The sequence below is a fragment of the Molothrus ater genome, chromosome 13, assembly GCF_012460135.2.
Source record: "Molothrus ater isolate BHLD 08-10-18 breed brown headed cowbird chromosome 13, BPBGC_Mater_1.1, whole genome shotgun sequence".
NCBI classification, from domain to species: domain Eukaryota; kingdom Metazoa; phylum Chordata; class Aves; order Passeriformes; family Icteridae; genus Molothrus; species Molothrus ater.
Window position 1 is genome coordinate 2,971,482 of NC_050490.2, and position 24,356 is coordinate 2,995,837.

Below are 24,356 nucleotides of genomic sequence, written 5' to 3' on the forward strand. Positions count from 1 at the left end.
ATTTTAGCCCATGGAAACCATTACCAACTTTGTGTGAGATTTACAGGCCACAAGAGTTTGAGTAGAATGATAGTTGATTTATCACAGGGTGAAAAAGTAGAATTTTGGGGTTTTAGAATGGGGGTTCAAGAAGCAAGATGAAGGAATCTGGCCATATCCTGTCCTTCTTCTCCTTCTTCTTGTCCTCCATCTTCTGATGGGATGGTGACACTTTTGGATTGGTTTAGAGTAAAGACAGAGTGTCTAACATAGGTGATAGGTATTGGAAAATCATTGTAAATAAAGTACAGGTAGTTCATAGTATAAAAAGCCAACACCACCCCAAGGGCAGGGACTGTGCCACAACCCAACCTGCTGGACAGATCTCAGCAGGTCAGAGAAAGAATGGAACAGATAAGAGAAAATAAACAAGAGAAGCAGAACTACAAATCTTGACTTCTTCAGTCACGGGGCTTTCTAATACCTTGGGCGTCATCTCAGCCACAGAAACCTGAGACTAAAATACTCCTGCCCAGGTGGGAGCAGAGAGGGTGAGAGGCACTGGCACAACAGAGAACAGGGCCATGCACTCCTTGGAGTGAAAAACTGGGGGGAAGATCAGCACTGTCAGAATCCTTCCCAGGTGAAGTGGTGCTTGGATGGAATTCATGAAAATGTGCTTGTATTGAAGTTCTAAATGCATTTCCAAGTCCTTTTCCAAGAAGGAAAATGATTCCATGCATTGCAAAGAGATTTCAGAAATATTTTCCATTCTAACGTGACTCTGGGAATGTGGAAATTGCCTCACTCTTTCCTCTAGTCCTTGGAGTATTCCTGCTTAAGCAAAAGTGGAGAGGGAGGAGTTACAGCAGAAAATGAAGCTTAAAAATATGCCTCCTTATGAGAGAAGCAAGAATAAAATGTCATCTCTTAGCCCTGAAAAAGTTACCCCATTGATTTCTGCTTCATAAAAATGAGGTTAAGTTGAATGCATTAAGCTGGCAAACTGGATAATTGCATGTCCTGAAACTGTCTCCCAAACAGCTCTTTTCACAGCAGGGCTCAGAAAATAACTTCATCAATGAGGCTGCTGCCCATTAAACCCTCACAACACCTCTCTGGGCCTGGCTCTTGTCCTTCCCAAGAAAGATTTCTCCTTCCTTCACCTCACACTGCTGTTTTCTTCCATTGCCACATTCCTGGCAAGGAGAAAAGTGGGTCAAAACCAAAGCTGAGCTCAGGGCTGGGGGTTTCTAAGTTTGGCCTCTGAGGGGTTTGGTGCCCTGTGGAAGAGCAGCCCTTCCCTTCCAGTGGAAGGGCAGGAGGAGCCCAGACCCTTCTGTGGGGCTGGCACTGAGCTGTGGTTGCTCAGACAGTTGTACCAAACAGAAGAACACCCTGTATTTAACAAGGCTTCTCTCTTTTTTGTCTTTTTATACCCTCTCACAAAGTTTATACCTATTCATTGGCCACAATAAATCAACATCATGTTCATTGGTGCAGGGTGGTCTCCACCACTGTTTTCCTCCAAAATCTAACTGCAGCCCCCTTGTTTATCTCTTCTCCTCCTCCATTTCCACACCAATGGCTCTTGGTACAACTCCTTCCAGGGGCAAAGGCAACTCTTATCAGCTTCTCTTCTTCAACTCTGACTCACAGACCAGCTGTGAGCCCTTTCCACACTGCTCACAGCACAGGAGATGTTCTGAGGGGACAGGAAGGAACTGACTTCAATCTCTCCTGGCAGAAAGCAGCTCCCCACTGCCCTGCTGCTCAAAATCCCCTTCTCCTCCACCAACCAATTTGGTTTTTGGCCATGGTGCTATGTGGGCCAAGCTCCTTCCTCATTGACACAACTCAGATCTGGCACGTTCCTCTCCAGCCCTGCCTTGCTGAACCCAGCCAGGGAGGCAGGGAAATGCTGCTCTCTCTGGCTGTCTCATTAAAGTTCCCACTTGCTTTGAATGCAATCAATAATGCCTTCCTGGAAGAGGCTTTGAAGAGGAGCCATTCATCTGCACCCACTTGCCAGGGCTGATGTGCCTTAGACAAACTGGCCTCCAAGTCTGGGCTGAGCCTGGCAGAACACGACTCTGAGGGACAAAACAGAGCTGGCATTGGATCAGGAGCCCAAGTGGTGACAAGAATCTCTCTGTGGAAGGTTCAAAAGCTGCCTCAGCTGTCCCCAGCTGTCTGTGTGGCTATCACAGATGATGTGAGGGCTGGGGGCACAGACACGCCCTGGGGTGCTCAGTTCCTGCTCCAGGGAGGGTGCAGCCCTTCCAGAGCTCTTCACAGTGCTCCTTCTGAGGGGGAAATCTGTGCTCCCACACACTTCAGGGAATGGGCACTGCCCTTGCTGCTTCCTGAGCTCACAGCATGGGCTGTGATTTAGAAGCTCCCTTTAACTGGAATACAGCCCCCTGTCCCTGTTACAAACACAGCTCACAAAAGCTGCTGCCCTCTGCTCACCCTGGAGGGCTGTGTCCAGCTCTGGGCTCCTCAGGACAACAGGGACACGGAGCTCCAGAGGCTGCAGAGATGAGGAAGGGCCTGGAGCATCTCCCTGCCAAGGAGAGGCTGGGGGGGCTGGGGCTGCTCAGCCTGGAGAGGAGCCCCAGCTGAGAGGGGCCCTCAGCCCTGGGTGTCCCTGGGTATCCCTCAGTGTCCCTAGGTGTCCCTGGGTGTCCCTGGGTGGTACTGCCTGTCCCTGGGTGTCCCAGGGTATCCCTCAGTGTCCCTGTCTGTCCCTGGGTGCAGGAAGGGGCAGAGCAGCCCCAGGCTCTGCTCCAGGCCCAGCAATGGCCCCAGAGCCACAGGCAGGGACTGAGCCCAGGAGCTGCCCCTGCCCAGGAGGCAGAGCTGCTGCCCTGGGCAGTGCCCAGCCCTGAGCAGAGCCCAGAGGGGCTCTGGGGTTTCCTCCCTGCGGATATTCCAGAGCCCTCCCAACACAGTCCTGTGCCTACTGTGTGACTCAGGGTAGGTGACAGCTCCTCAGCTGTGCCCTGTGTGCCAGCCCCAGGGCAGGCTGGGCCCGGGCTCCTGCAGGGCTGCAGCTGGAACAAACCCCATCAGTAAATCTCCATCAAACCCTGGGAAGTGACAGTGGCAGGAGGAGCCCTGGTGCCAGGCTGCAGCACATCCCTCTGTTATTGTAGCACAGCAGTGATAATGAAGGCTCCAAACACAATGGCCCAAGGCAAATGCCAGGCAGCTGGCACGATGTGGGCACAGCACGATGTGGGCACGGAGCTGAGGCAGCTGGTGCTGGCAGGGCACAGGGGATGAGAGCTCCCCTGTGGCTCTAGGAACCCTGCACAGCCCCAGCCAGCAGGAAAGGGCAGACTGAGGGACCCTGGCACCCCTGACAGAGCTGGGCACAGCAGCACCCTGTCATTGCCCTGCTCCCCCCTGTCACTGGGCACTGCCCTGCAGGAGGGAGGCTTCAACCAACCCCACTGCTCTGCCCAGGGCAGTGCCCAGCTGGTTCTGCCACACGGGCACCCCTGTGCTGAGGACACACCAGGGCAAAGCATCCCTGAGACAGCAAATGGCTCCCACTGCCACAGCCTGGCTCTGAGCTCCTGCCCCACAGATGGCTCTGTGCCCTAATGCCAGAGCAGGTATCCTACAGACACACAGCTCTGTGCCCTAATGCCAGAGCAGGTATCCTACAGACACACAGCTCTGGGCCCTAATGCCAGAGCAGGTATCCTACAGACAGACAGACACTGTGCCCTAATGCCAGAGCAGGTATCCTACAGACACACAGCTCTGTGCCCTAATGCCAGAGCAGGTATCCTACAGACACACAGCTCTGTGCCCTAAGGCCAGAGCAGGTATCCTACAGACACACAGCTCTGTGCCCTAAGGCCAGAGCAGGTATCCTACAGACAGACAGACACTGTGCCCTAATGCCAGAGCAGGTATCCTACAGACACACAGCTCTGTGCCCTAATGCCAGAGCAGGTATCCTACAGACACACAGCTCTGTGCCCTAAGGCCAGAGCAGGTATCCTACAGACACACAGCTCTGTGCCCTAAGGCCAGAGCAGGTATCCTACAGACAGACAGACACTGTGCCCTAATGCCAGAGCAGGTATCCTACAGACACACAGCTCTGTGCCCTAATATCAAACCAGGTATTCCTAGAGACACACAGCTCTGTGCCCTAATATCAAACCCCCCAGCAGATACTCCTACAGGCAGATACTGTGTTCCTTAATTCCAAACCCCAGAGCAGGTATCCTACAGACAGACAGACACTGTGCCCTAATCCCAAACCCCACAGCAGGTATTCCTACAGACAGACACTGTGTGCCTTAATCCCAAACCCCATATGAGGTACTCCTAGACAGACACTGTGTGCCCTAACCCCAAACCACACAGACAGACACTGTGCCCTAATCCCAAACCCCATATGAGGTACTCCTACAGACAGACACTGTGTGCCCTAACCCCAAAGCAGGTGTTCCTACAGACACACACTGTGCCCTAATCCCAAACCAGGTATCCTACAGACAGACAGACAGCTCACTCTCTGCCCTAATCCCAAAGCCCAGAGCAGGTATCCTACAGACAGACAGACAGACAGACAGACACTGTGCCCCAATCCCAAAGCCCAGAGCAGGCATTCCCTGCTCACACCCTGCTGTTGACACAGGACCCATTAAGCCCTGCCAGGAGGTGAGTGTAGAAAAAAGAAAAGCTTTTTCCTTTTCATGGCAAGCCCCGTGGCTGCACAGCTATTCAAATATTTGCCTGGCTCCTTATAATTCATTAGAAGCCATTTTTGATTATATTCTCTTTGAAACTGTATTCCCAGGGCCCAGGTGGGGAGCTGAATTTCCATTAGAGCAGTAGAACTTCCTGCCAAAGAACAACTCCTCCAAAAAAACTTTTCTGGGTGTGTTTCTCCTGGCACAGGGCAGGGGATGGAGCAGGGGATGCCCATGGGCAGGAGAGGGAAAATTCAATGTACAGATTAAAGAACATCCATGTCCTTGTGCTGTCTGCTCTCTCTCCACTTGGGCTGCACAAGTGACAACAGTTCCATGTGAGAGGCCGTGGTACAATAATGAAAAACCTCTGCCTGATATTCCAACAAGAGGGTTTTGCCATTTGTTTCAGTGCAGCCAGGATTTTCTCTGAGAGGAAAAGATGGCTCAAGTTTGGGGTCACTCTGTGCAGTGAGAATGAAATTCCTGTATCTTGCATTATGGTTTTAATAAGTTCCTGCAAGCACATTAAAGAAAGTGCTTAATAAGGCTTCAGAAATGAGGTAATGGAAATTAGGAAGAAGCCCAGCCCCCAGTCCCCTTCCTGGCCACACTGCTGGTGTTTGTTGAGTCTGATTTTACCCAAGCCTGGCCACAGGTTTTGATGAGTTGCTCTCCTGGGCCTGCCTTGCTGTTTAATGGGACAGAATAGCAAATGCTATTAAGAAAGGATCTGCTCAGCCCCTTGGAGCTGCCTGTGCCACAGGACCCTGCTGTGCTGGGAACAGTCACTGCCCAGCTCCTCCCCTCCCAGGATCCACTTACAGATTTGGCCAAAGATCCCATCCCACTCCCCTGTGTGGGAATCAGAAAAGCAGAAACTTCCACAGACACTGAAGGGTTTGATTTGCAGCCTTGGGAGAAGCTTGGATTGATGTAAAAATACAATACACAGACATTAAACAGAAAAATCATAAACTTATGTTTCTATAGCTGTAAGAATATGCTTTAAATAAGTGAGAAACTGCATTGACAAATGGTGAAGGGTTTCTAATGTAGGGGTGTGGTTGTATGGAATAAACTGATGTGGGAAATGGATTTGTAGAGAGAGAATTCTCACAGCCTGACAGAAGTCTCACATATCTGTATGCAAACCCTGAGATAAGAAATGCTGACTGAGAAATGCCATGGAATAGGACAGACATTGTGGAGAGAGAAATGGAACCAGAAACAAGTTTCAAAGGATGGCCTTGCAGGTAAAACCAGATACTTTGGAGAAATAGAAAGATGAAAGATGCATTTTAGATTATTGGCTCTAAAGCATTTCCAGCATGGTGTGACAAAAGCTGATAGGCCCAGAAACACAATGTAATTAGGAAATAGTTGGCTTCTGATTGTGGTGGTGTGAATTATGACATCTGTATTGTCCCACCCTTCTCATGAGACTGAAAATGGAATAGAAGTTTATAAAACACCTCTCAGCTGCCCCATCTCTGGGTCAGAAAAGGGCTTAATCCAACAAATTAGTGCCCTGTGTGAGGATTGAGCTCACAACCTTGAGAGTTTAGAAGTTATAACAGAAGCATTTATGTGCAAGTGAGACAGAAGCCTATTGGGTAAAAGTACCCACAGTGCAGCAGATGTAAGTAAAGGTGATGGGTTAGAAAAGCAAAATAAACCTTGTGGCATCTATTCATTGGCTTAGAAAGTTCTGTATTGCCTTGTAACAAAGAACTTGTGACTACTTTGAGCTGTGGCCAGCTGCTTGCCCCTCTAAAATCTCACAGCCCCTGAGACTGATGTTTATCTAAGCCATAAATAGTTCTTAACCCCAAAATAGTCCCATCTCTTCATTATTAGGGGTGAAAATGATACCCCAGGCCTCCAGCCACATTATTGTACTTGCATTTAGGAAAGGCTACAGATGGGTCAGAGAAACAAAGGGAATTAGCAAATCAAGGAGAATCACTTGGGAGCCATATTCTCCTGGCCTCTGGAAGCCCTTTCCTGGTCCTTCCACACAGGCCCTCCAGCTTTGGGTCCTTTCTCTAAACAGCTGAAGCTTCTGAAAAGTGACATCATCTTTCAGAGGGTCTGATCCGTGCCCAGCTGTTACTGGGAGCTGTCACTGGGACCTGAGAGGATGCATTCCCTCCCTCCTAAAGCTTCTCTGTAATACAGAAACTCAAGGGAAGAAAAGGACAGCACTCAGGCAAGTTTGCAAGGTTTCAATAACATAATAGCCTGAAAATCATCAAATTGTCCTTTGCTTCAGGTTTCAGCTGCAGAAACCAAAAGATGTATTTTTCTTCCTGAAAAAAATCTGAAAAATCCTCACTTATGATAGTATTGCCATTTTGATATATATCAAACCCAGATAGTTCCTTTCCTTCCCATCACAGTCCCTCCCACAGAGTCTGCAATCAAAACATTTTGGTTAACTTGCCCTGTGTACTATTTGGAAACAGATTTATAGGAGCAGGATTGTGCTGTTGTTCCAATGAATGTTCCTAAGTCAAAATAGTTTGATATTGAATACAGATTACTGTACCCCAGCACCAACCACAGGGTAGATGCTGTGCATACAACAGGGAAAGCTCAGAAAATTGAGGGGGTTTTGACTCCCAGTCTGACCTGGATGGTTTATCCTGATTGAATCCATGGGTTCCATGGTGTTTCTGCTGTTTTTCTGTCTGTAGGATGAGGTCTGTAGGATGTTCATGTTTGGATCTCCTTTCCCTGGACACTCTCAGCTCAGCAGTGGGGAGACCCAACTCCCTAACCCTGGGACAGTGGGACAGTGGGACAGTGGGACAGTGGGACACCTGGCCCTGGGACCATGTGCTGCAGGTACAGGAACCTTGACCAAGCTGGGTACCCCAAAGAAAGGCTGAGATAACAAGAGTTTCTCTGGGGTAGAACAAGGCCTGGCTGGAGCAGCCCTGTTTGCTCTGACCTGTGCTCCTGGCCTGGGGAACTCCCGGGAACACCAGTGGGGCTGGTGATAGAGATTTGAGGCAAGCCAGAGCCCAGCCAGTGGGAGTGCAGCTGCCTACACTGCAATCAAGCTCCCAACTGCAGGGGAGACACGGCAGACACTTCAGAAAGATTCTATTTATACTCTGCCCTTCTGGTAAATTCATTCGTGGGACCACTCATGCAAAATGCATCATGCAAATGAAACTGCTACATTTGGAATTAAGCTTATTTTCATACTCCAGTGAACACGAGTGCCTTAGATTGTTTTTCTTGCCTTTTGCCTTCTTTTTCTCTTCAGGTTGTTTGCCCAGCTGTATCCCCAGAGCACCTCTCTGGGATCTGGGGAGGATGGCAGAGGCTGCAGGGACTTGCAGCCCCAGCTCTGGAGCCCAGAGAGTCCTGAGCAGCACTGATGTGGAACTGATGAGAGCCTGGCTGCTTTACAGCACTGCAGCCCTGGAGAAGGCTGCTCCTGCTCACTGCAGCCTCGGAGATAAATTCATGCAGAGCATGGACAATTGCAGGGGAATGAAGGGAGAGGCTGCTGGCAGCTTGGGAAGTGCCCCCTGATCCCTGCCCTCGCCCCAGCAACACAAGGAGCTGAGTGAGGAGGGCGCTGTGTGTGCTGCCCCTGCCTCCACGGGCAGGGACTGCCCCAGCTCAGTGCAGTGAGGGGTGCCCTGCCCTCACACAGTGCCATGGGATCCCTCTCTGGCCGTGCAGCTCTGCCCTGCACACGCTCCCCTAGGGCACACACTACTCTGCAGAGGCCCTGCACACCCTGCTCACATCCCCTTCCAGCTGATCTGCTCAGAAGCAAAGAGCTACAGAGACACTGCCAGCTGATGAGGCATGGATAGGAGGGGGGGACCACAGGGACCAGACCTGCAGCACCCCCTCTCCCAGGTCCTCCTCCCTCTTGCATACCAGAGTAAGTCTGTCCAGCACTGCTCTGTCCTGGCACTCCCAGATCAGCACTGATGGGTGCAGGGAGGAAAGATGAACATGGCCTTTCAGACAGGCATCATCTGTAGGCACTTCAGAGGAAGAGAGCTGCCAGCGTGGCTGCAGGAGCACAACTCCCACGCAAGGATGAAGCAGCACTCCCCCTCCGTCTCCCCTCTGCTTTGTGGCAGGCACTGCACCAATGACAGGGGATCACCCCTTCCCCCTGCCTCCCTCCCTGCTGTGAAGCTGGAGAAGCTCCCAGTGTCAAACTCTCTCCAGGAACTGCAGCCTGGGCCGAGCCCAGTCTGACACAGCCCGTGGTGTTTGCTGCTTGGGCTCTGCAGTGCACACAGAGTCTGCATTGCAGTCCCAAAGTGCAACCAGCACCAGCCCTGCCCTGCCCTGGCAGCCCTGCCCCACCCTGGGGAGCCTGTGCCCCAGAGGGCACCCAGCTGTGCTGTGCCAGGGCCTAGGACAGCAGCACAGGAACAGCATCCCTGGAATGGCATCAGAGACAGAAGCTGGGAATGGATGCTCGGTCAAGCTACAAGAAGTGAGAGAGGGAAAAACACTGATCTGCTCCTGCCTTGTCATTTTCAAAACAAGTTCAGTACAAAATAGCAAATACACTTCAGTTCTCTTCAAGCACCTCCTGGAAGGGAAGTCAAGGAGCAGAGGGAAACAAGCAGGGAGCTGTGCACTGCTGTGGGTGCCTGTGAGTCTGTGGAGTGCCTGAGCCACCACCTCACCTCTGCTGAGCTGCTCGGATTAGAGGAGAGGGGAACAAAGCAACCACGGGACAGGCCAGCACACCTGGAGATGTCAGTGCCTGCTCAGCCCCTGACTCACCGAGTCACCCCAGAAGGACACTTGTGCTTTGTTCACCTCTCTGTGCACTCCTGCCTGCACCACAGAGTGAATGAATATGAATTATAAACCTGAGGGCTGGGGCTGCCTCTCCTCAGCACCTGTCCAGTGTCATCCCAGAGCTCAACGAGGCTCTGCTCTGCTCTAAGTGAAGCCCTTACAAATGGTAACACCACAAGGATGAAGCCTGAGCTTTGTGAAGCATGACCCAGTGCTCCCTCTCCCTGTGAGTGTGGGCTGCTTGGAGGAGGGAAGGGCTCAGCTCTGTCATGAATTAGTGTTGTGACAGCTCGCTGCAATCGAGCCATGACTTGCATGGCTGCTTCCCCTTCACATTCCCAGGAGCATGCCCTGCATTAGATCATGCTCTGCAGCAGGCTCTGCTCCAAAGCACAACACAAAGTATGGGGACGAAGATGAAATTGCCCTGACCAGCTTTCCTTGGCCTGAAAATATGCTCCTGACATGTGGAGAGAGATGCAGGGAGCTTTTCTCTCTGCCTTGGAGAGCACGGAGACAGGAGAAAAACAGCTGATTTTCAAGCTACTTGCAAGGTTGTGGCTTCACCCACATTATTCCTGACAACTCACCCTGCACCTGGAATTCCCCCTGGGAGCAGCACAGGGTCCTGGGCTTGTGGGGATCTTGCTTTTCACCAGACCTTGGTCTGCAGATTGCTCTTCCTTCCTTTTTCCCTTAGCACAGTGTCAGAGAATATAGAAAGCAAGAGGGCTCTAACACATGCCCATGCTTATCTCTTCATTCAAGAGATAAGCACAGAGAAGCAGCAGATGGCAAACAGATGCCACAGGTTCTGCAAATCAGCTGTCTCCAGCCCTTTCCTCAGAGCTGCTCCTGGACCTTTGGGGGCACTGAGAGGGCAAGCCCTTGCTGTCTGGCTGATTGCTCTGCTCACCAGCTCCACAGTTCCTGCAAGGGGCCCACCTGTACCCACCCTCCTGCCAGCCCACCCAGCATCATCCATATGGATGCCGATCCCAGAGCCCACAGCACCAACAACCTGCAGAATTCCCTCGGGAATTCGCTCCAACAAAGCATCGAGCCTTGACACAAGGGGCAGGAAGGAGAAGGGGCATTCAAGGAAAGCAGCTGTGGGAGGGCAGAGCTGGCAGGCAGGGCTGTCTCACCTCCTCCCACTGGTGGATGTAGCGGATGAGGCGGGAGAGGCGCAGCAGGCGCAGCAGGCTCAGGATCTTGGTGAAGCGCACAATGCGCAGCGCCCGCGCCGTCTTGTACACCTCGGAGTCGATGCGCGTCTCCACGATCAGGAAGATGTAGTCCACGGGGATGGAGGAGATAAAATCCACCACAAACCAGCTCTTCAGGTACTTCATCTTGATCCTCTGCGGGTCCAGGATGATCTCGGTGTTGTCCTCCACCACGATGCCTGTCCGGAAGTTGAGGACAAGGTCGATGAGGAAGAACGTGTCCGAAACCACGTTGAAGACAATCCACGGGGTGGTGTTTTCATCCTTGAAGAAAGTGATGCCCACGGGGATGATGATCAGGTTCCCTACCATCAGCAGCAGCATGGTGAGATCCCAGTAAAACCTGGACAGCAAGACAGAGACATGTGAGATCAGGCCCAGAGCAGGAGGTGGGGGAGCCCGGGTCAGCTGCACTGATGAACTCATCCATCTCTGCTGTCAGACATCCCCCGCGCTCTGCCGCTGCGCCTGAGCACACTGCACAAGCTGCTAATTGACTAATTAATATCAGAGGAACTCTCCTGCTCTGCCTTCCAGGGCTCACAAAGGAGCTGAGCCAGGGCCGGGCATGCCTGCTTGAACACCTTCCTGGGACCTGGGAGCTGCCTGGGGAGAGACTGAGAAACCTGTGGTTACTACAGGGACCGCTGGGTAAGGAGAGGAGGACTGGGGAGGCCTCAGAGTCTGTGTGTCAATAAAGCCATGTGGGGTTAAACCACCAGGCTGTGCTCCTGCTGGCTGATCCTGCTCTAGAAGCAGCCAGCACTGACAGCTCTGGGATCAGGATGGAACTGGAGCCTGTGCTCAGCCTTCAGTTCAGAGTCCTGCCAAGCTGGACTCCAGGAGTTCAGCCCACGCTCTACAGGCTCCCATGTTGTACACAAACAATCAATAAAGCTGGAGTCACATGCCTGGAGATGCCTATTCCATTTCTAAGGACAGTAACACCAGCAGTTAACTCCTGTTCCATGAGGCACAATCTCCAGGAAGCTCTACCATCTTCACTCCAGTGGAAGCTCAGTGCTATCCAGTGGCCCTTACTGTAACACTCAGCTTTGTTTTGAAGGCACACACAGGCTGAGTAGAACCCCTAATTTATACCATTGGGATTTGTTAAAGACTTCCCACAGATGCAGTCAGACAATGTGGTGCCAGCTCCCCCAGAGTGAGGACTAAAACCCTTCCCAGTGTCAGAGCTTGCTGAGGAGCCTCACTGCCCAGCACAATGGTGCTCCAGTGCTCTCCTCATGTGTCACATGCAGAGGCTGATGCACTGTGGGCTCACACTGCACCCTACATTGTGCACTATGGGTCAGCTACTCTAATATCATTAGTTATTAATACAATATTAGTTACAGCTACTCTAATATCATTAGTTATTAATACAATCATCACCCCTTTGTCACAGGAGATGAGCAATCACCTCAACAGCAGTGAGAGCATCAGTGTGACCCTGCACTGACACTGATTTATCAGAGGGAAGTGTTGGGCTGCTGAAGGATGTGCACATGCTGCTCCTCTGTCTAACTCTCTACAGCCAAAATCCCTGAGATGTTTCAGGAGAGCTGGACTTGCTTTAAAAGCCCTCAAGCTCTACCTTGGTTAGTGGCTGTTTGGCTGGAACCTGGACCAGGCTGAGCAGCTGCAGAACAGGATTTTCAGAGCAAGGCAACTACATGGTTTGTTAAACTCTCAGCAGGGAAACCAAAAGGGCAGAATATACCTTAAAAGCCTTCTCTGTCTAGAGCCTCTCTCCCTGGTAAGAACACTTTAAAGCACCTAAAAGCATCTTTAAGATTCCAGCCCTTGCCCATGTACAGGCAGGGTCAGCAGCCAGCAGCATCCCAGCAATTCTCACAATCATTCAGCAGAGGCTGATGGGAACTGATTTTAGAATAAGCAAAGGTATTCACTAACGAGCTTTCTAAAAATGACCTCAGCTCTCTCCTCCTGGCTCTCAAGGTGCCAGCAATCCCCCCTCAGCCTGCAGGTCCAGGGCTGCTGGCAGCACTCAGCAGTGGGATTTGTCCATCTGCCTCCAAGAGCAAGGCTGTGGCACCCAGCAATATGCATTAATATAAATCCGTGCTGTGAGCTTCCTTAATAAGGGCCTGAGATGATGCTGCAGCTTTCCCAGGCAATTAATCTGGATAATCACACAATAGCAGGAAGTCTGGAAGCAGTGTGTGCATTATTACTGAAAATAAATAACCTCCCAGCCATCCTTCATTTCCCTTAGGGAATACACAAGGAGATAGGCCCAAAGAAAATGAGTTTTCTCAAGTTTCAAATTAATGGCATGAGCCTGGCACGGCCAGGTTTGCAGTGCTGGGAAGGTAAGTGCCTTTCTTCTGAGATCTTTGCATTTTTGTGCCTCTTTTTTTAGGCTGGGTGGTGATTTCTACACTTGGGGACATGGCCAGCAGTGGCAGGATGGCTCCCAGCTCAAGGAAGATGTTTTGCACACACACAAGAACAGTGAAATGTTTGAAATGCTTTCCCCTGACTGCAGCAGCCCCTGCCAGCCCAGCCTCTCCCTGTCCAGTGTGCTCAGCTGTCCTGCATCCTCACTTGCAGCAGTTCCTGAGCTCCCAGCCTGCTGTCCCTGGGCTGCCCTGGAGCAGCAGGGTGTGCACAGGAGTCAGTGCTGAGCCCCAGTGCCACGTGTGCCTTACAGCACAGCTCTCCTCAGGGCTGCACTGCTGACTCCATTATTGGCATGGCCCCTCAGCTCTGACCTTTAAAGCCAGCACTTAAAACCAGGGAAGGGAAACTTCTGTATGCAGTGATCCCTCTAATAAAGGTGTCAGACAGGAGACAACCTTGGGGCTCTGTGAAGGAGGCAGAAAAAGCTGGAACCCACCAAGAATTTCTCCTGCACACCAAGTCCAGCACCTGCCTTTCCAACGTGAACTGCCTGGCAGTTAAAATTCTCCTGTTAAAGATTTGCAGAGCTCCTGCACATTTTCATTTCACCCACATAGGAAGCAGGATCTGCTCAGGGTGGCATCAGTGCATTTAGACTTAATTAGACTCTCTGGGCCTGCAACACCTCAGAGGTCTGATACCATCCAAGTGTCATTTTGCATTTGCTCCCAGGAACATCTTTCCCCTCCCTGTAAATTACTGGCCACAATGACTAACAGTGCATGTGATGTATGTAAGGGCAAGCACCAGCTATTAATAACCCATGTTTTCTGGATTTCTGTTGTTCCTTTCACCCAGGGAATTCCAGGGAGCTGACAGTGATGAAATTGGCTCTGCTGCACCCAGGAGAGGCAGAGTTATTATCCCTGCCTTGCACACAGAGGAGCCCCATGGCAAAGTGAGGAGCGTGGGGTTTGTCCATGGAAGGCTGAGGCTAAGCAAGGCTTAGGACCTGAATCTGATTTTTGAGCCTAAGCAGATGTGAAGCCATTGGTATGGCTTGCAAAAGAGCCTAACAGAGATGCATCTCTGGGATGTCTGATATCCTGTCTTCTTCTCACTTCTTTTCCTGTTTCCAAAAGCCTACATAAAAAATTAATAAATATGAATGTATTGTTTTATTACAGTTGACTCAGTGCAACTGAGCAGTTCAGAGCACAGGGAACAGGCAGCACTATATAAACCAGATGTCTTGTTCAAACACCCTTGGTTTTTATACTCCATCCTACTCTCTGCACACTCCTTGGATCTGAAAATCACATTTTAACATGCACCACTACCTCAGATCTCTTAATTCCCAATACATTATTTAAACAGAATGTATCTAAGAATTGTTGTGGCACAGACACTTCAGGAATATGTGCTCCTTAAGCACTGCTGTGTCACTCAGCTGATGTGACAGCCTGTACACTCTGTAGGGATGGGTTTGTGGGTTTGGAATGCTGGACCATCTTTCTGCTCTGCCCAGAGCACACTGTGACAGCAGGCTGGGAATAATGCTTTTGGAAGTCATTCTTTACAATTAAATGAAATTTCCTTTTTCATTCCATGGTGCAGCGTGGGCAATTCTAGAGCATGAGCTCAGGAAGTGAGGAATTGGAGAGAAAGCAGTGAATCCCAGAGGTGAGAGACTCAGCAGCATCACTGGGTCACTGAAACTCTGTGCATTTGTGGCTTCTGAACTTCTGTTCTGGCTCCACAGTGCTTGCATAGTCCAGAGAAAATGGCCTTGAGTGGCCTCATCTCTAAATTAACAAAGCTTTTTGGGGTTTTCAGCTCCTGCTGAAGGGCAGCCAGCTCTGGGCTGAAGCACAAATAACAATGCACCTGCCTGGCAGTGCCAGGGCCCAGGAGATTGTCCCCAGCACTGGAACTGAGCTCCCAGGCCGCGGCCAGCCCTGCTGACCCCCCAAGAACAGCTCTTTAATGAGCACAGCTTGCTCACAGCAAGCCCAAAGCCAAGGCCAGCTCCGTCCCAGGGCTCGGTGCTGACTCCAGAAGGAGAGTGCCACCTACTGAGTCCCACCCGGAACCTCCATCCCTGCCTGGTGGGGGAGCAAGTGCTCCTAAATCCCTCCTGAGCTGCTGGAAACCTGCGCTTCTCTCCGGAGTGGCAGCTGCCTTTCGTGGCTCTGGAATGCACGCTGGATCAGGTGGCCCGGCTGGGAAGAGGGCGCGCTGCAGCTCCCAGGAGGGCTCTGGGGATGGAAACAGGAATCACCTTTGGAAAGAGCTTTAGGGTGTGGTCATTAATTGTTGTGGTGGTGTTGGTTTTAGGACGAGGTGAGAGATGAGAATTGATTCTAAGTTCTCAGAGGGTTGATTTATTATATTATATTAAAAGAAAATTATATACTAAAACTATGCTAAAGAAAGAGAAAGGATAAATTAGAAGGCTAGTCAAGAATGATAATAAAAAACCTGTGACTGACCAAGGTCCTGACACAGCTGGACTGGGATTGGTCATTAATCAAAAACAATTCACATGCTGGGTAAACAATTCTCCAAATCACATTCCAGAGGAGCAAAACAGGGAGAAGCTGAAGCTTCCCAGCTTCCCAGGAGAAGAAATCCTGGCAAAGGAATTTTTCAGAAAAGATGTCAGTGACATTAGGGGAGGTCAGGGTGCCTGGAGCCCCAGTGGGAGCAAAGTTTACTCCAGGAACAGCCATTCACAGAGACAGCTGAACAGAGAGAGCAAGAGAAAAAGCACGAGGAGATCCCTCCCTGCCTCTGGGAGCATCACTTCTCCCAGATAGGAGCAGGCTGCTTCTACTGGAGAGTCACAGACTTTGCTCTGCCCTAGAGATAAAGGGAGGAACAGGGTGATTCACTGCTCCTGAACACACTAAAGGACATTTCACCAGCTCTGAGTCCAGCAATTCCCTTGTGGGAGGAATTAATTTATTTATAGAGAGTTTACTCAAAGACCTGCGCACTTGGAAACTTCTTTGCCATGAATACTCACCAGAAAAAGAGTCAAACGAGTTACAAAAATATTCTGAGTGCTGTGTAATGGGAAAGGACCCAGCTCAAGGAAAAGACAAACAGTTTTAATTCCTTCTGACCGCTCTATGCAAATACTCTGCTATCCTGACTAAAGCCCCTGGGAGCACTGCTAATTAACCATGCATTCTGACAGCACAGGACAGCCTGCTGGGTCCCAGCCTCCTCCAGATGTCCCTGGATGCCTTCTTCTCCTGGATGCCTGCATTTCCTGCATCTCTCCATCTCCTGCATGCCTGCATCTCCTGGATCTCTGCTTCTGGATCTCTGCATCTCCTACATGCCTACATCTCCTGGATGCCTGCATCTCCTGGATCTCTGTATCTCCTGGATCTCTGCATCTCCTAGACCTCTGCATCTCCTGGATGCCTCCATCTCCTGGATGCCTCCATCTCCTGCATGCCTACATCTCCTGGATCTCTGCATCTCCTGGATCTCTCCATCTCCTGGATCTCTGCTTCTCCCTGGATCTCTGCATCTCCTACGTGCCTACATCTCCTGGATGCCTGTATTTCCTGGATGCCTCCATCTCCTGGATGCCTGCATCTCCTGGATCTCTGCATCTCCTGGATCTCTGCATCCCCTGGATCTCTCCATCTCCTGGATGCCTCCATCTCCTGGATCTCTCCATCTCCTGGATGCCTCCATCTCCTGGATCTCTGCATCCCCTGGATCTCTCCATCTCCTGGATGCCTCCATCTCCTGGATGCCTCCATCTCCTGGATCTCTGCATCTCCTGGATGCCTCCATCTCCTGGATCTCTCCATCTCCTGGATGCCTCCATCTCCTGGATGCCTCCATCTCCTGGATGCCTCCATCTCCTGGATCTCTGCATCTCCTGGATGCCTCCATCTCCTGGATCTCTCCATCTCCTGGATCTCTGCATCTCCTGGATGCCTGTTTCCCCTGCAGCCCTGCTGTCTCCCAGCTGCTCCAGGACTCAGAGGCACCAAACCCAGGCATGGAAAAGCAGGCTGGGAAAGGGCTGCACCCACAGCACGTCCCAGGTGGCAGCAGGAGCTGGCAGGGAATGTCCCTTCCCTGGGTCACCACGGGGCTCAGCTGGCTGCACGGGATGGGACAGGAGTCCCATGGAGCTCAGTCCCTGCCAGGAGCACAAGGCCTGTGACAGTGATGGCTGGCAATGGTGACACCAGCACGTGGCTGATGGGGAGGGATCCCAGCACAAACCAGGTGTGGGCCTGGCAGAACTTTGCATCTGGATTCCTTAAAGCTGCTGTGCTTTTGAATTGCCATCGAATTCAGCTGGCAGTTTCACCCCAGGCAAGACATTCTCCAAGGTCTGCACTTAGCCTTTGACTTAGATTATCTTCAATCTACATAATTGCTCACCTAATCTCCTCTGAGCAGTGCCCAATTCCAAACCATGTTTCAAGTTTAGAACATATGCTCATATTATTACCTTAAAATATAATTACATGGATTTTGGTAAGTGGAAAATTAAGGAAGCTATTGCTTATGTAATACTTGGAGATGGCATTTGCAGTCCAAGCAAGGAAGTATTTTCATTGCTTCTCTATGATTAATTTTTAAATCTAACTCTACATTATTAAACAATAATCAACATCCTACATTTTTCAAAGTAATGTCCAAACATTAATTAAATCCCAGCAGATATAATTAGGAAGGTATTATCATCCTATATTACAGATAGACCATGAGATACCAAAGATTAAAGAAACTCATTCAGAGGTAGAAGCACCACCCAGCAAATGTGGTTGTCTAGACTCAGGAGAGGTTTCCAGCCATGCTATAATCTATAATTTGATCAGTAGCAGCAAAGGGGAAATTTCTTCTCTTTTCTACTGTAAAAGTATAAATATACACATCACTTAGAGGTATTTTTATTCCAGCAGTAATAGCTGACAATTTGCAAACACCACGTTTGAGGCACTGATGGATTTAAGCAATTATCAGTGGGTACATTGTGAGTGCTGCCCTTTCTTTAACTCACACAACACAGGGCACTCTGTCAGCCTGAGCTGCTGCCTCTGCTCTGCACCCACTGCTGCCTGGCTGCCTGCAGGGATGGAGAGCTGCTGACATCTGGGGGACCTGGACAGGCTGCAGAGGTGGCTCTGGGTGAGCCTCAGCAAACCCTGGAAGGCCAAGGGCTGGTGCTGGGCAAGCCCTGGGATCAGTCCAGGCTGGGGATGAAGGGATTGAGAGCAGCCCTGGGCCAAAGGGACCTGGGGGTGCTGGGGGTGAGAGCTGGGAATGACCCAGCCCTGAATGCCCCCCTGGCCTGGGCTGATCCCCCCCTGCCCCCTCAGGTGAGACCCCACCTGTAGAGCTGCCTCAGCCCTGCAGTTCCCAACAGCAGGAGGATGTGGAGCTGCTGGAGAGAGCCCACAGGGGGGCATGGAGATGCTCTGAGGGCTGGGAGAGCTGGGGGTGCTCACCTGGACAAGAGAAGGCTCCAGGAGAGCTCAGAGCCCCTGCCAGCGCCTGAAGGGGCTCCAGGAGAGCTGGAGAGGGACTGGGACATGGGATGGAGGGACAGGACACAGGGAATGGCTTCCACTACCAGAGGGCAGGGATGGATGGGAGATTGGGGAGGAATTCCTCCCTGTGAAGGTGCTGAGGCCCTGGCACAGGGTGCCCAGAGCAGCTGGGGCTGCCCCTGCATCCCTGGAGTGTCCAATGCCAGGTTGGACACTGGGGCTTGGAGCAGCCTGGGACAGTGGAAGGGGTCCCTGGCCATGGCAGGGGGTGGCACTGGATGACCTTTAAGGTCCCTTCCAGCCCAAGCTGTCCTATGGATCCACGTGACAGCAAATTTTGCTGGAGAAATCTGAAGAGCTGAGGAGCAGGAAAGCAGAGCTGATGTCAAAGGCAATCCACCAAGCAGTGGGTTTGCCTGAACAAGGGAACAGCTCAGTGCTCAGTGCTCAGGATGCTTTCATCAACTGTTTCCTCAGGAGAGATGGCAACACCTTCCCCCTGTGGGAGCTCTGCAGGGAGGGAGAACAGCCACATGGGGGACACTCAGCACTGCCCAGGGAGCTGCCAGAGGAGCCCCCAGAAGCTGCTGCTGACTGTCCTTGACAGAAACTCCAATCACTGAGACACAAACACTTCCCTGGCCTCCATCTCACTTTGAAAGAGGCTTTATGAATCAGCCAAGACAGACAGTCCTGACCTTCAGCGACTTTGCTGGAACAACTTCCTTGTGTTGCTGCTTTCCTGCCTCAGAAAACCCCTCGCTTTGCATTATCTTGGTGCTCAAGTGCACCAGTCACCAACCACACCCACATGAAGTGGTGCTCAGGCATGTGAAAAGGCAGGGGAAGGGATGCTGCCAGCCCTGCTCAGAAGTGTGCTCACCTTCAGCCAAGTGGGAAGTGAGGATGGGACTGAAGTGCCATGGCCAGGACAGCAGCACCCCAGCTGTGAGGGGGATCCTCTGAGGGTGATGAGCTCACATCCTAAGCTCAGTTTCAAGGATTCAGCACATCACATTTGCAGAAAGGCTCCTGGAGGCTGGAGTGCTGTTGCCTGCCTTGCATCTATCCTGGGATAATGAGGCTCCATCCAATCTGTGAGGTCCTAGCCCTGCAAGGGGCTCCACAGCACCTGCATAAGCATTTCCCAGGATTTATCTTCAATTTGATGAACACCTGCTCCCAGTCCTGGCTCTGCACAGAAACTGGAGCACCCAGAGCCAAGGTGCTCCTGCACTTTCATTCCCAGTCACTCTGAACCACAGCCATGGCACAAAGTCCCTGTGGATTTGACCCCACAGAGCCAATGCCCACTGTCCTCAGCTCCTGCTACCTTCCTGCCTGCAGCTACCAGCTAACAAATTAAAGCCTATCTTAAATCTATACTTAGAAGCCAATCTTCCCAGAAAAGTAAAAATAAACAAGATTTCATTTCTCTCCCAGAACCAGAGATAGCCACAAGAGACTCGGTTTGTTCCGGCTCTAAATTTGGAGCACGGAGGCCAATAGAGCACACATCCCATTTCTGACTAAAGCAGCATTATTAATATTTTCTCACTTGCCTGGACACAGCTATTAATATCTCATGGAGAATTCCCCTGCAACAAGCTGCAGAAGCAGTGAAATTTTTATGGTACTACTCCTAGGAAAGCTCATCCCCTCTCTGTGTGAAGGCCCAAAGGAGCAGCATTTACACACTGAACCCAGACAATTTATTGTTGTTCTCACAGCACCACCAAGGTGAGCACGGATATAAATTGTCCTGCAGTGGGAATTCACTGCAGCAGGGGCTGGAGACACCATGTGAGAATGGAATGGTGCAGATTCACTGGGAGGTTTACAGGATTCCTCAGGAAGGGAAGCAGGGCAGTGCAGCCACCCTCAGCCCCATGTCCAGAGGACTCCTGTCCCCACAGAAGCTCAGACAGTTTTGGGTCACACCACTGGACAAAGCAGGTTTCACTCCATGGCTGGCTCACTGTCAGAACCCAGCACATCCCTCTGGCTGTCCTGCCAGGGGGCTCAGAGACCTTGGCACAGAGCCCAAGATGCCTGTGACTTTGATTATGACCCATGCAGCAAATTACCACCTATATATGAAGAATTACAAGTCAAGAGAGTAAGTAGATAAGAGTTTGTCACTGGGTGAGAAGTAAATTTTTGGGGGTTTAGAATGGGGACTTGGGGTCCCAAGATGGAGGAATTTGGGCATGCCCTGTCCTTCTTCTTTCTTCTTCCTAGCCTCCATGTTCTGGGTGATGCTGGCACTTTTGGACTGGTTTAAGGTAGAAGCTCACTGTCTAACATAGCTGATAGGTATTGGGAAGTTATGGTAAATAATGTACATGTAGTTTTTAGTATAAAAGACAACAGTGCCTCTGAGAGTGGTCAGTGTGTCTGTCTGACCTGCTGAATGGACCTTGGCAGGCCAGAGAAAGAATTTTATAGATAAGAAACAATGAACAACCTTGAGAACTACAGCTGAGGAATCCTGACTGCCAGGCTGGGAAAAGAGACTTGTGCATATCTTGGGGTCACTCTGAGCAGCAGAAATCCCAAGAGCTCACCAAACCCCACGAGAAGGAAGGAGCCTCCCACCCCACACCCTCCACAGGTAGAGAATCCAGCACCATTGTGTTTGCAGCACTGAGCCACAGCTGCAGGGCTAGCACAGAGCAGAGTTGAGCTCTCTTCGTGCCCCACCTCACTGCACTCACAAACATTTGTGGATTCCCCTGTCCCTGCCCACCTGCAGCTGAATCCCAGGGGTCTCCAAGGTGTTGGATGTGCATTGATTGCAGAATTCCCAGAATAAATTATGCATCAGCTGCCACCTCAGGGCCTGGTGATTCTGCATTGTTTGATCTCCTGAAATCTCCTGCTTGTATGAATATGGAAAAGTTCCTCTTTGTTTGCTGCCCATTGATCCACACATTGACCCTTCTCCTGTGTGCATTTCTCTCTGATGATTTAATAAGGAAAAAGACCAATAAAGTGAGGAAGGGAAGGAAGCCCCTTCAGGGGGACCCATTGCCATGGAAACATGCCATATGTTGCTGTTGTAGAGAAGGGATGGATCAATAAGGGCTGCAGCCTCCAAGCCATCAGGAACATGTTGTGGAATGTGAAGGATTAAAGCCTAAAGCCATGCATAAGTTGTGACAGGATGAAGTTCAGGCCCTGGCCCATGTCCAGCATCCGTGGGTCAAAGCCCAGGCAGGGAGGATCTGCACCAGGGAGCTCTGAGCTGTCTCAAAGAGCAGCAGGGTTGGGGAAGGGTTTGGTATGTACCCAGGGACAGGAAGGAAAATGATTGTCTACAGATGCTGCAGATGTGTATGATTTATATGATATCTATCATATCATCACAGAATCAGAGTGCTTTGGCTGAAGGCTCCTTACAGCCCACCCAGTGCCACCCCCTGCCTTGGGCAGGGACACCTCCCACCATCCCAGGGTCCTGCAATCCAGCCTTGGGCACTGCCAGGGATCCAGGAGCAGCCCCAGCTGCTCTGGGCACCCTGTGCCAGGGCCTGCCCACCCTCCCAGGGAGGAATTCCCTCCCAACATCCCATCTAACCCTGTCCTGTCCCTCCATCCCTTGTCCAAAGTCTCTCTCCACCTCTCTTGTCAGCTCCTTCAGGCCCTGCAAGGCCACAGTGAGGTCACCCAAAGCTCCTCCTCTCCAGGTGAACAATCCCAGCTCTCCCAGCAGAGCTGCTCCATCTCTCTGCTCATCCTGGAGCCTCCTCTGGGCTCCTCCAGCAGCTCCAGGTCCCCCCTGTGCTGGCCCCAGAGCTGGGGTCTCAGCTGAGAGGGGCAGAGGGGCACAATCCCCCCTGCCCTGCTGGGGCTCAGGCCAGGGCAGGGGGCTCTGGGGATGTCTCAGCTCAGAGCTGCTCCAAGAGTGGCACAGGACACACCAGGGACCTTCCACACTCATCTCCTTGGGAAGTCACAGGGATGACAGGCTGGCTTCTAAACTATTTTGTGTTGACATGTCTGTCTTGACATAATTTGGGTTTATGTGAGCTGAGGATGTCACTCTCACCACTAGGAAGCCAAATTTACTAAAATTAAACACCAAAATAAGGCAGAGAAATGACATGAGTCACACAACTAGGTAAGCATCACAGTTTGGGGAGTGGGGGGTGTGGAGGGGACACTGCAGTGCTTTCTGCCTTGCACTGACATATTTATGCCCTCATACTCTGCAGCTGTCCCCAAGGAAGTGACAAACCCTGCTAAGTCATCTGCCAGCTGAGAACAAGACTTCCCACCACCCGAGATGCTAAAGCTGCTCCTCCTGGGCATTGCTGTGCTCCTGAGGGCTGGGACTCACAGGGCCCCCACAGGAAACTGGGGTCCCTTAATGGCTTCCCACTGCAGGGATGGATGGGATACTGGGAATGAGGAATTGTTCCCTGGCAGGGTGGGCAGGCCCTGGCACAGAGTGCCCAGAGCAGCTGGGGCTGCCCCTGCATCCCTGGCAGTGCCCAAGGCCAGGCTGGACAGGGCTTGGAGCAGCCTGGGACAATGAAAGGTGTCCCTGTTCATGGCAGGGGTGGGATGGGATGAGCTTTAAGGCTCTTTCTAAGCCAAACCATTCTGGGATTCTGTGATCATTCCAACATCCAGGCTCTCCCCAAGGCTCCAGAGCCCAGGTTTGGGATACCTGCCATAACATTTGAAGCATGCAGCACCAGGAAACTCACCCACCCAGGTGCCACATCTCTGTGTGTGCCCACTGAGCCTGGGCCAGTCACATCAGCCACAGCACAAGGAATGCCCAGAAAGCACCAGGAGAGCTCCCAGTGCCTGAGGATGGATCAAACCTGAAGCTGCTGTTCAGCTGCATGATTTACTCAGCTCTGCTCCCAGGCACACGTGCTCTCTCAGCCTCTCTCCAACTTGCACAGCTCCCAGGATTTATGTCTGAGACAGGCAACAGCATCTGCCAGACCTCAGCACCGTGCACACATTCCTGCTGGGTGAGCTCTGGGCATGCCAGATGGGGCAGGGACAACACTCAGACCTCTGTCCTGGCTAATGGCAACACAGGAATGCTCAAAGCTGCCAGAAAAGGTGACAGAAAGCAGTTTGGGGTTTCCAATGGTCTGCTGGAATGATCATATTCAAAGCTGCCTCCCTGTAAAGGCTCCAAACTTGCTAAAGCACATGTTCAGTGAGGACAGGGAAGGCAGAGTGACAGAAGTGCTGGCTGCATGTGGCTGTCACCCCTGGCAAGGACAGCTCCCCACAGCCCTGAGGGTTGCACAGCACAGCTGAAGCACCCCTGCAGGAGAGGGGTCACTCCTGGAAAAATCCCTTCTTTCCCAGTGTGGCTTTGGGGTTAAACACACTCTGGCCAACAGGGATAGCCAGGTTTTAATGTGGATTTTCTGCACCCGGTGAATATGGCTGAAGTCCTGGAGGCAGTGCCCAAGGTGCAATGTTTGAGGACATGGATTGGGGTGGATGGAGCACACACTAGACTGTGTTTCAGACCTTCAGCTCCTCATTATCCACATCACTTTCTGGGAATCCTCCATGGTTTAGGATTTCCCATCCTTTAGCCCTGGTGGGAAATGTCCCTGCTGGCACCACTGCTCCAGACAAGGTTCACACCCAGTGGTGCCAGAGCCTCTTGCCATGGGGAAGGAGTGGGGTGGAAGAAGTAAGGCCCCTGAAAAGGTAACAAGGCACTGCCTGTGTGTACTTCAGCTTCCAAAGCACAA

The 24,356-nt window shown here is 51.4% G+C and overlaps 1 protein-coding gene across 1 annotated transcript in view; it reads right to left on the reverse strand.

The window, feature by feature from the left end:
- Nucleotides 1-24,356, reverse strand: part of HCN4 (hyperpolarization activated cyclic nucleotide gated potassium channel 4) — a 104,789-nt gene that overhangs the window by 63,687 nt on the left and 16,746 nt on the right. Inside the window, exon 2 of the mRNA XM_036389879.2 lies at nt 10,640-11,063. Coding sequence (XP_036245772.1) covers nt 10,640-11,063 — 424 coding nt within the window. The remainder of the gene's footprint in view (nt 1-10,639; nt 11,064-24,356) is intronic.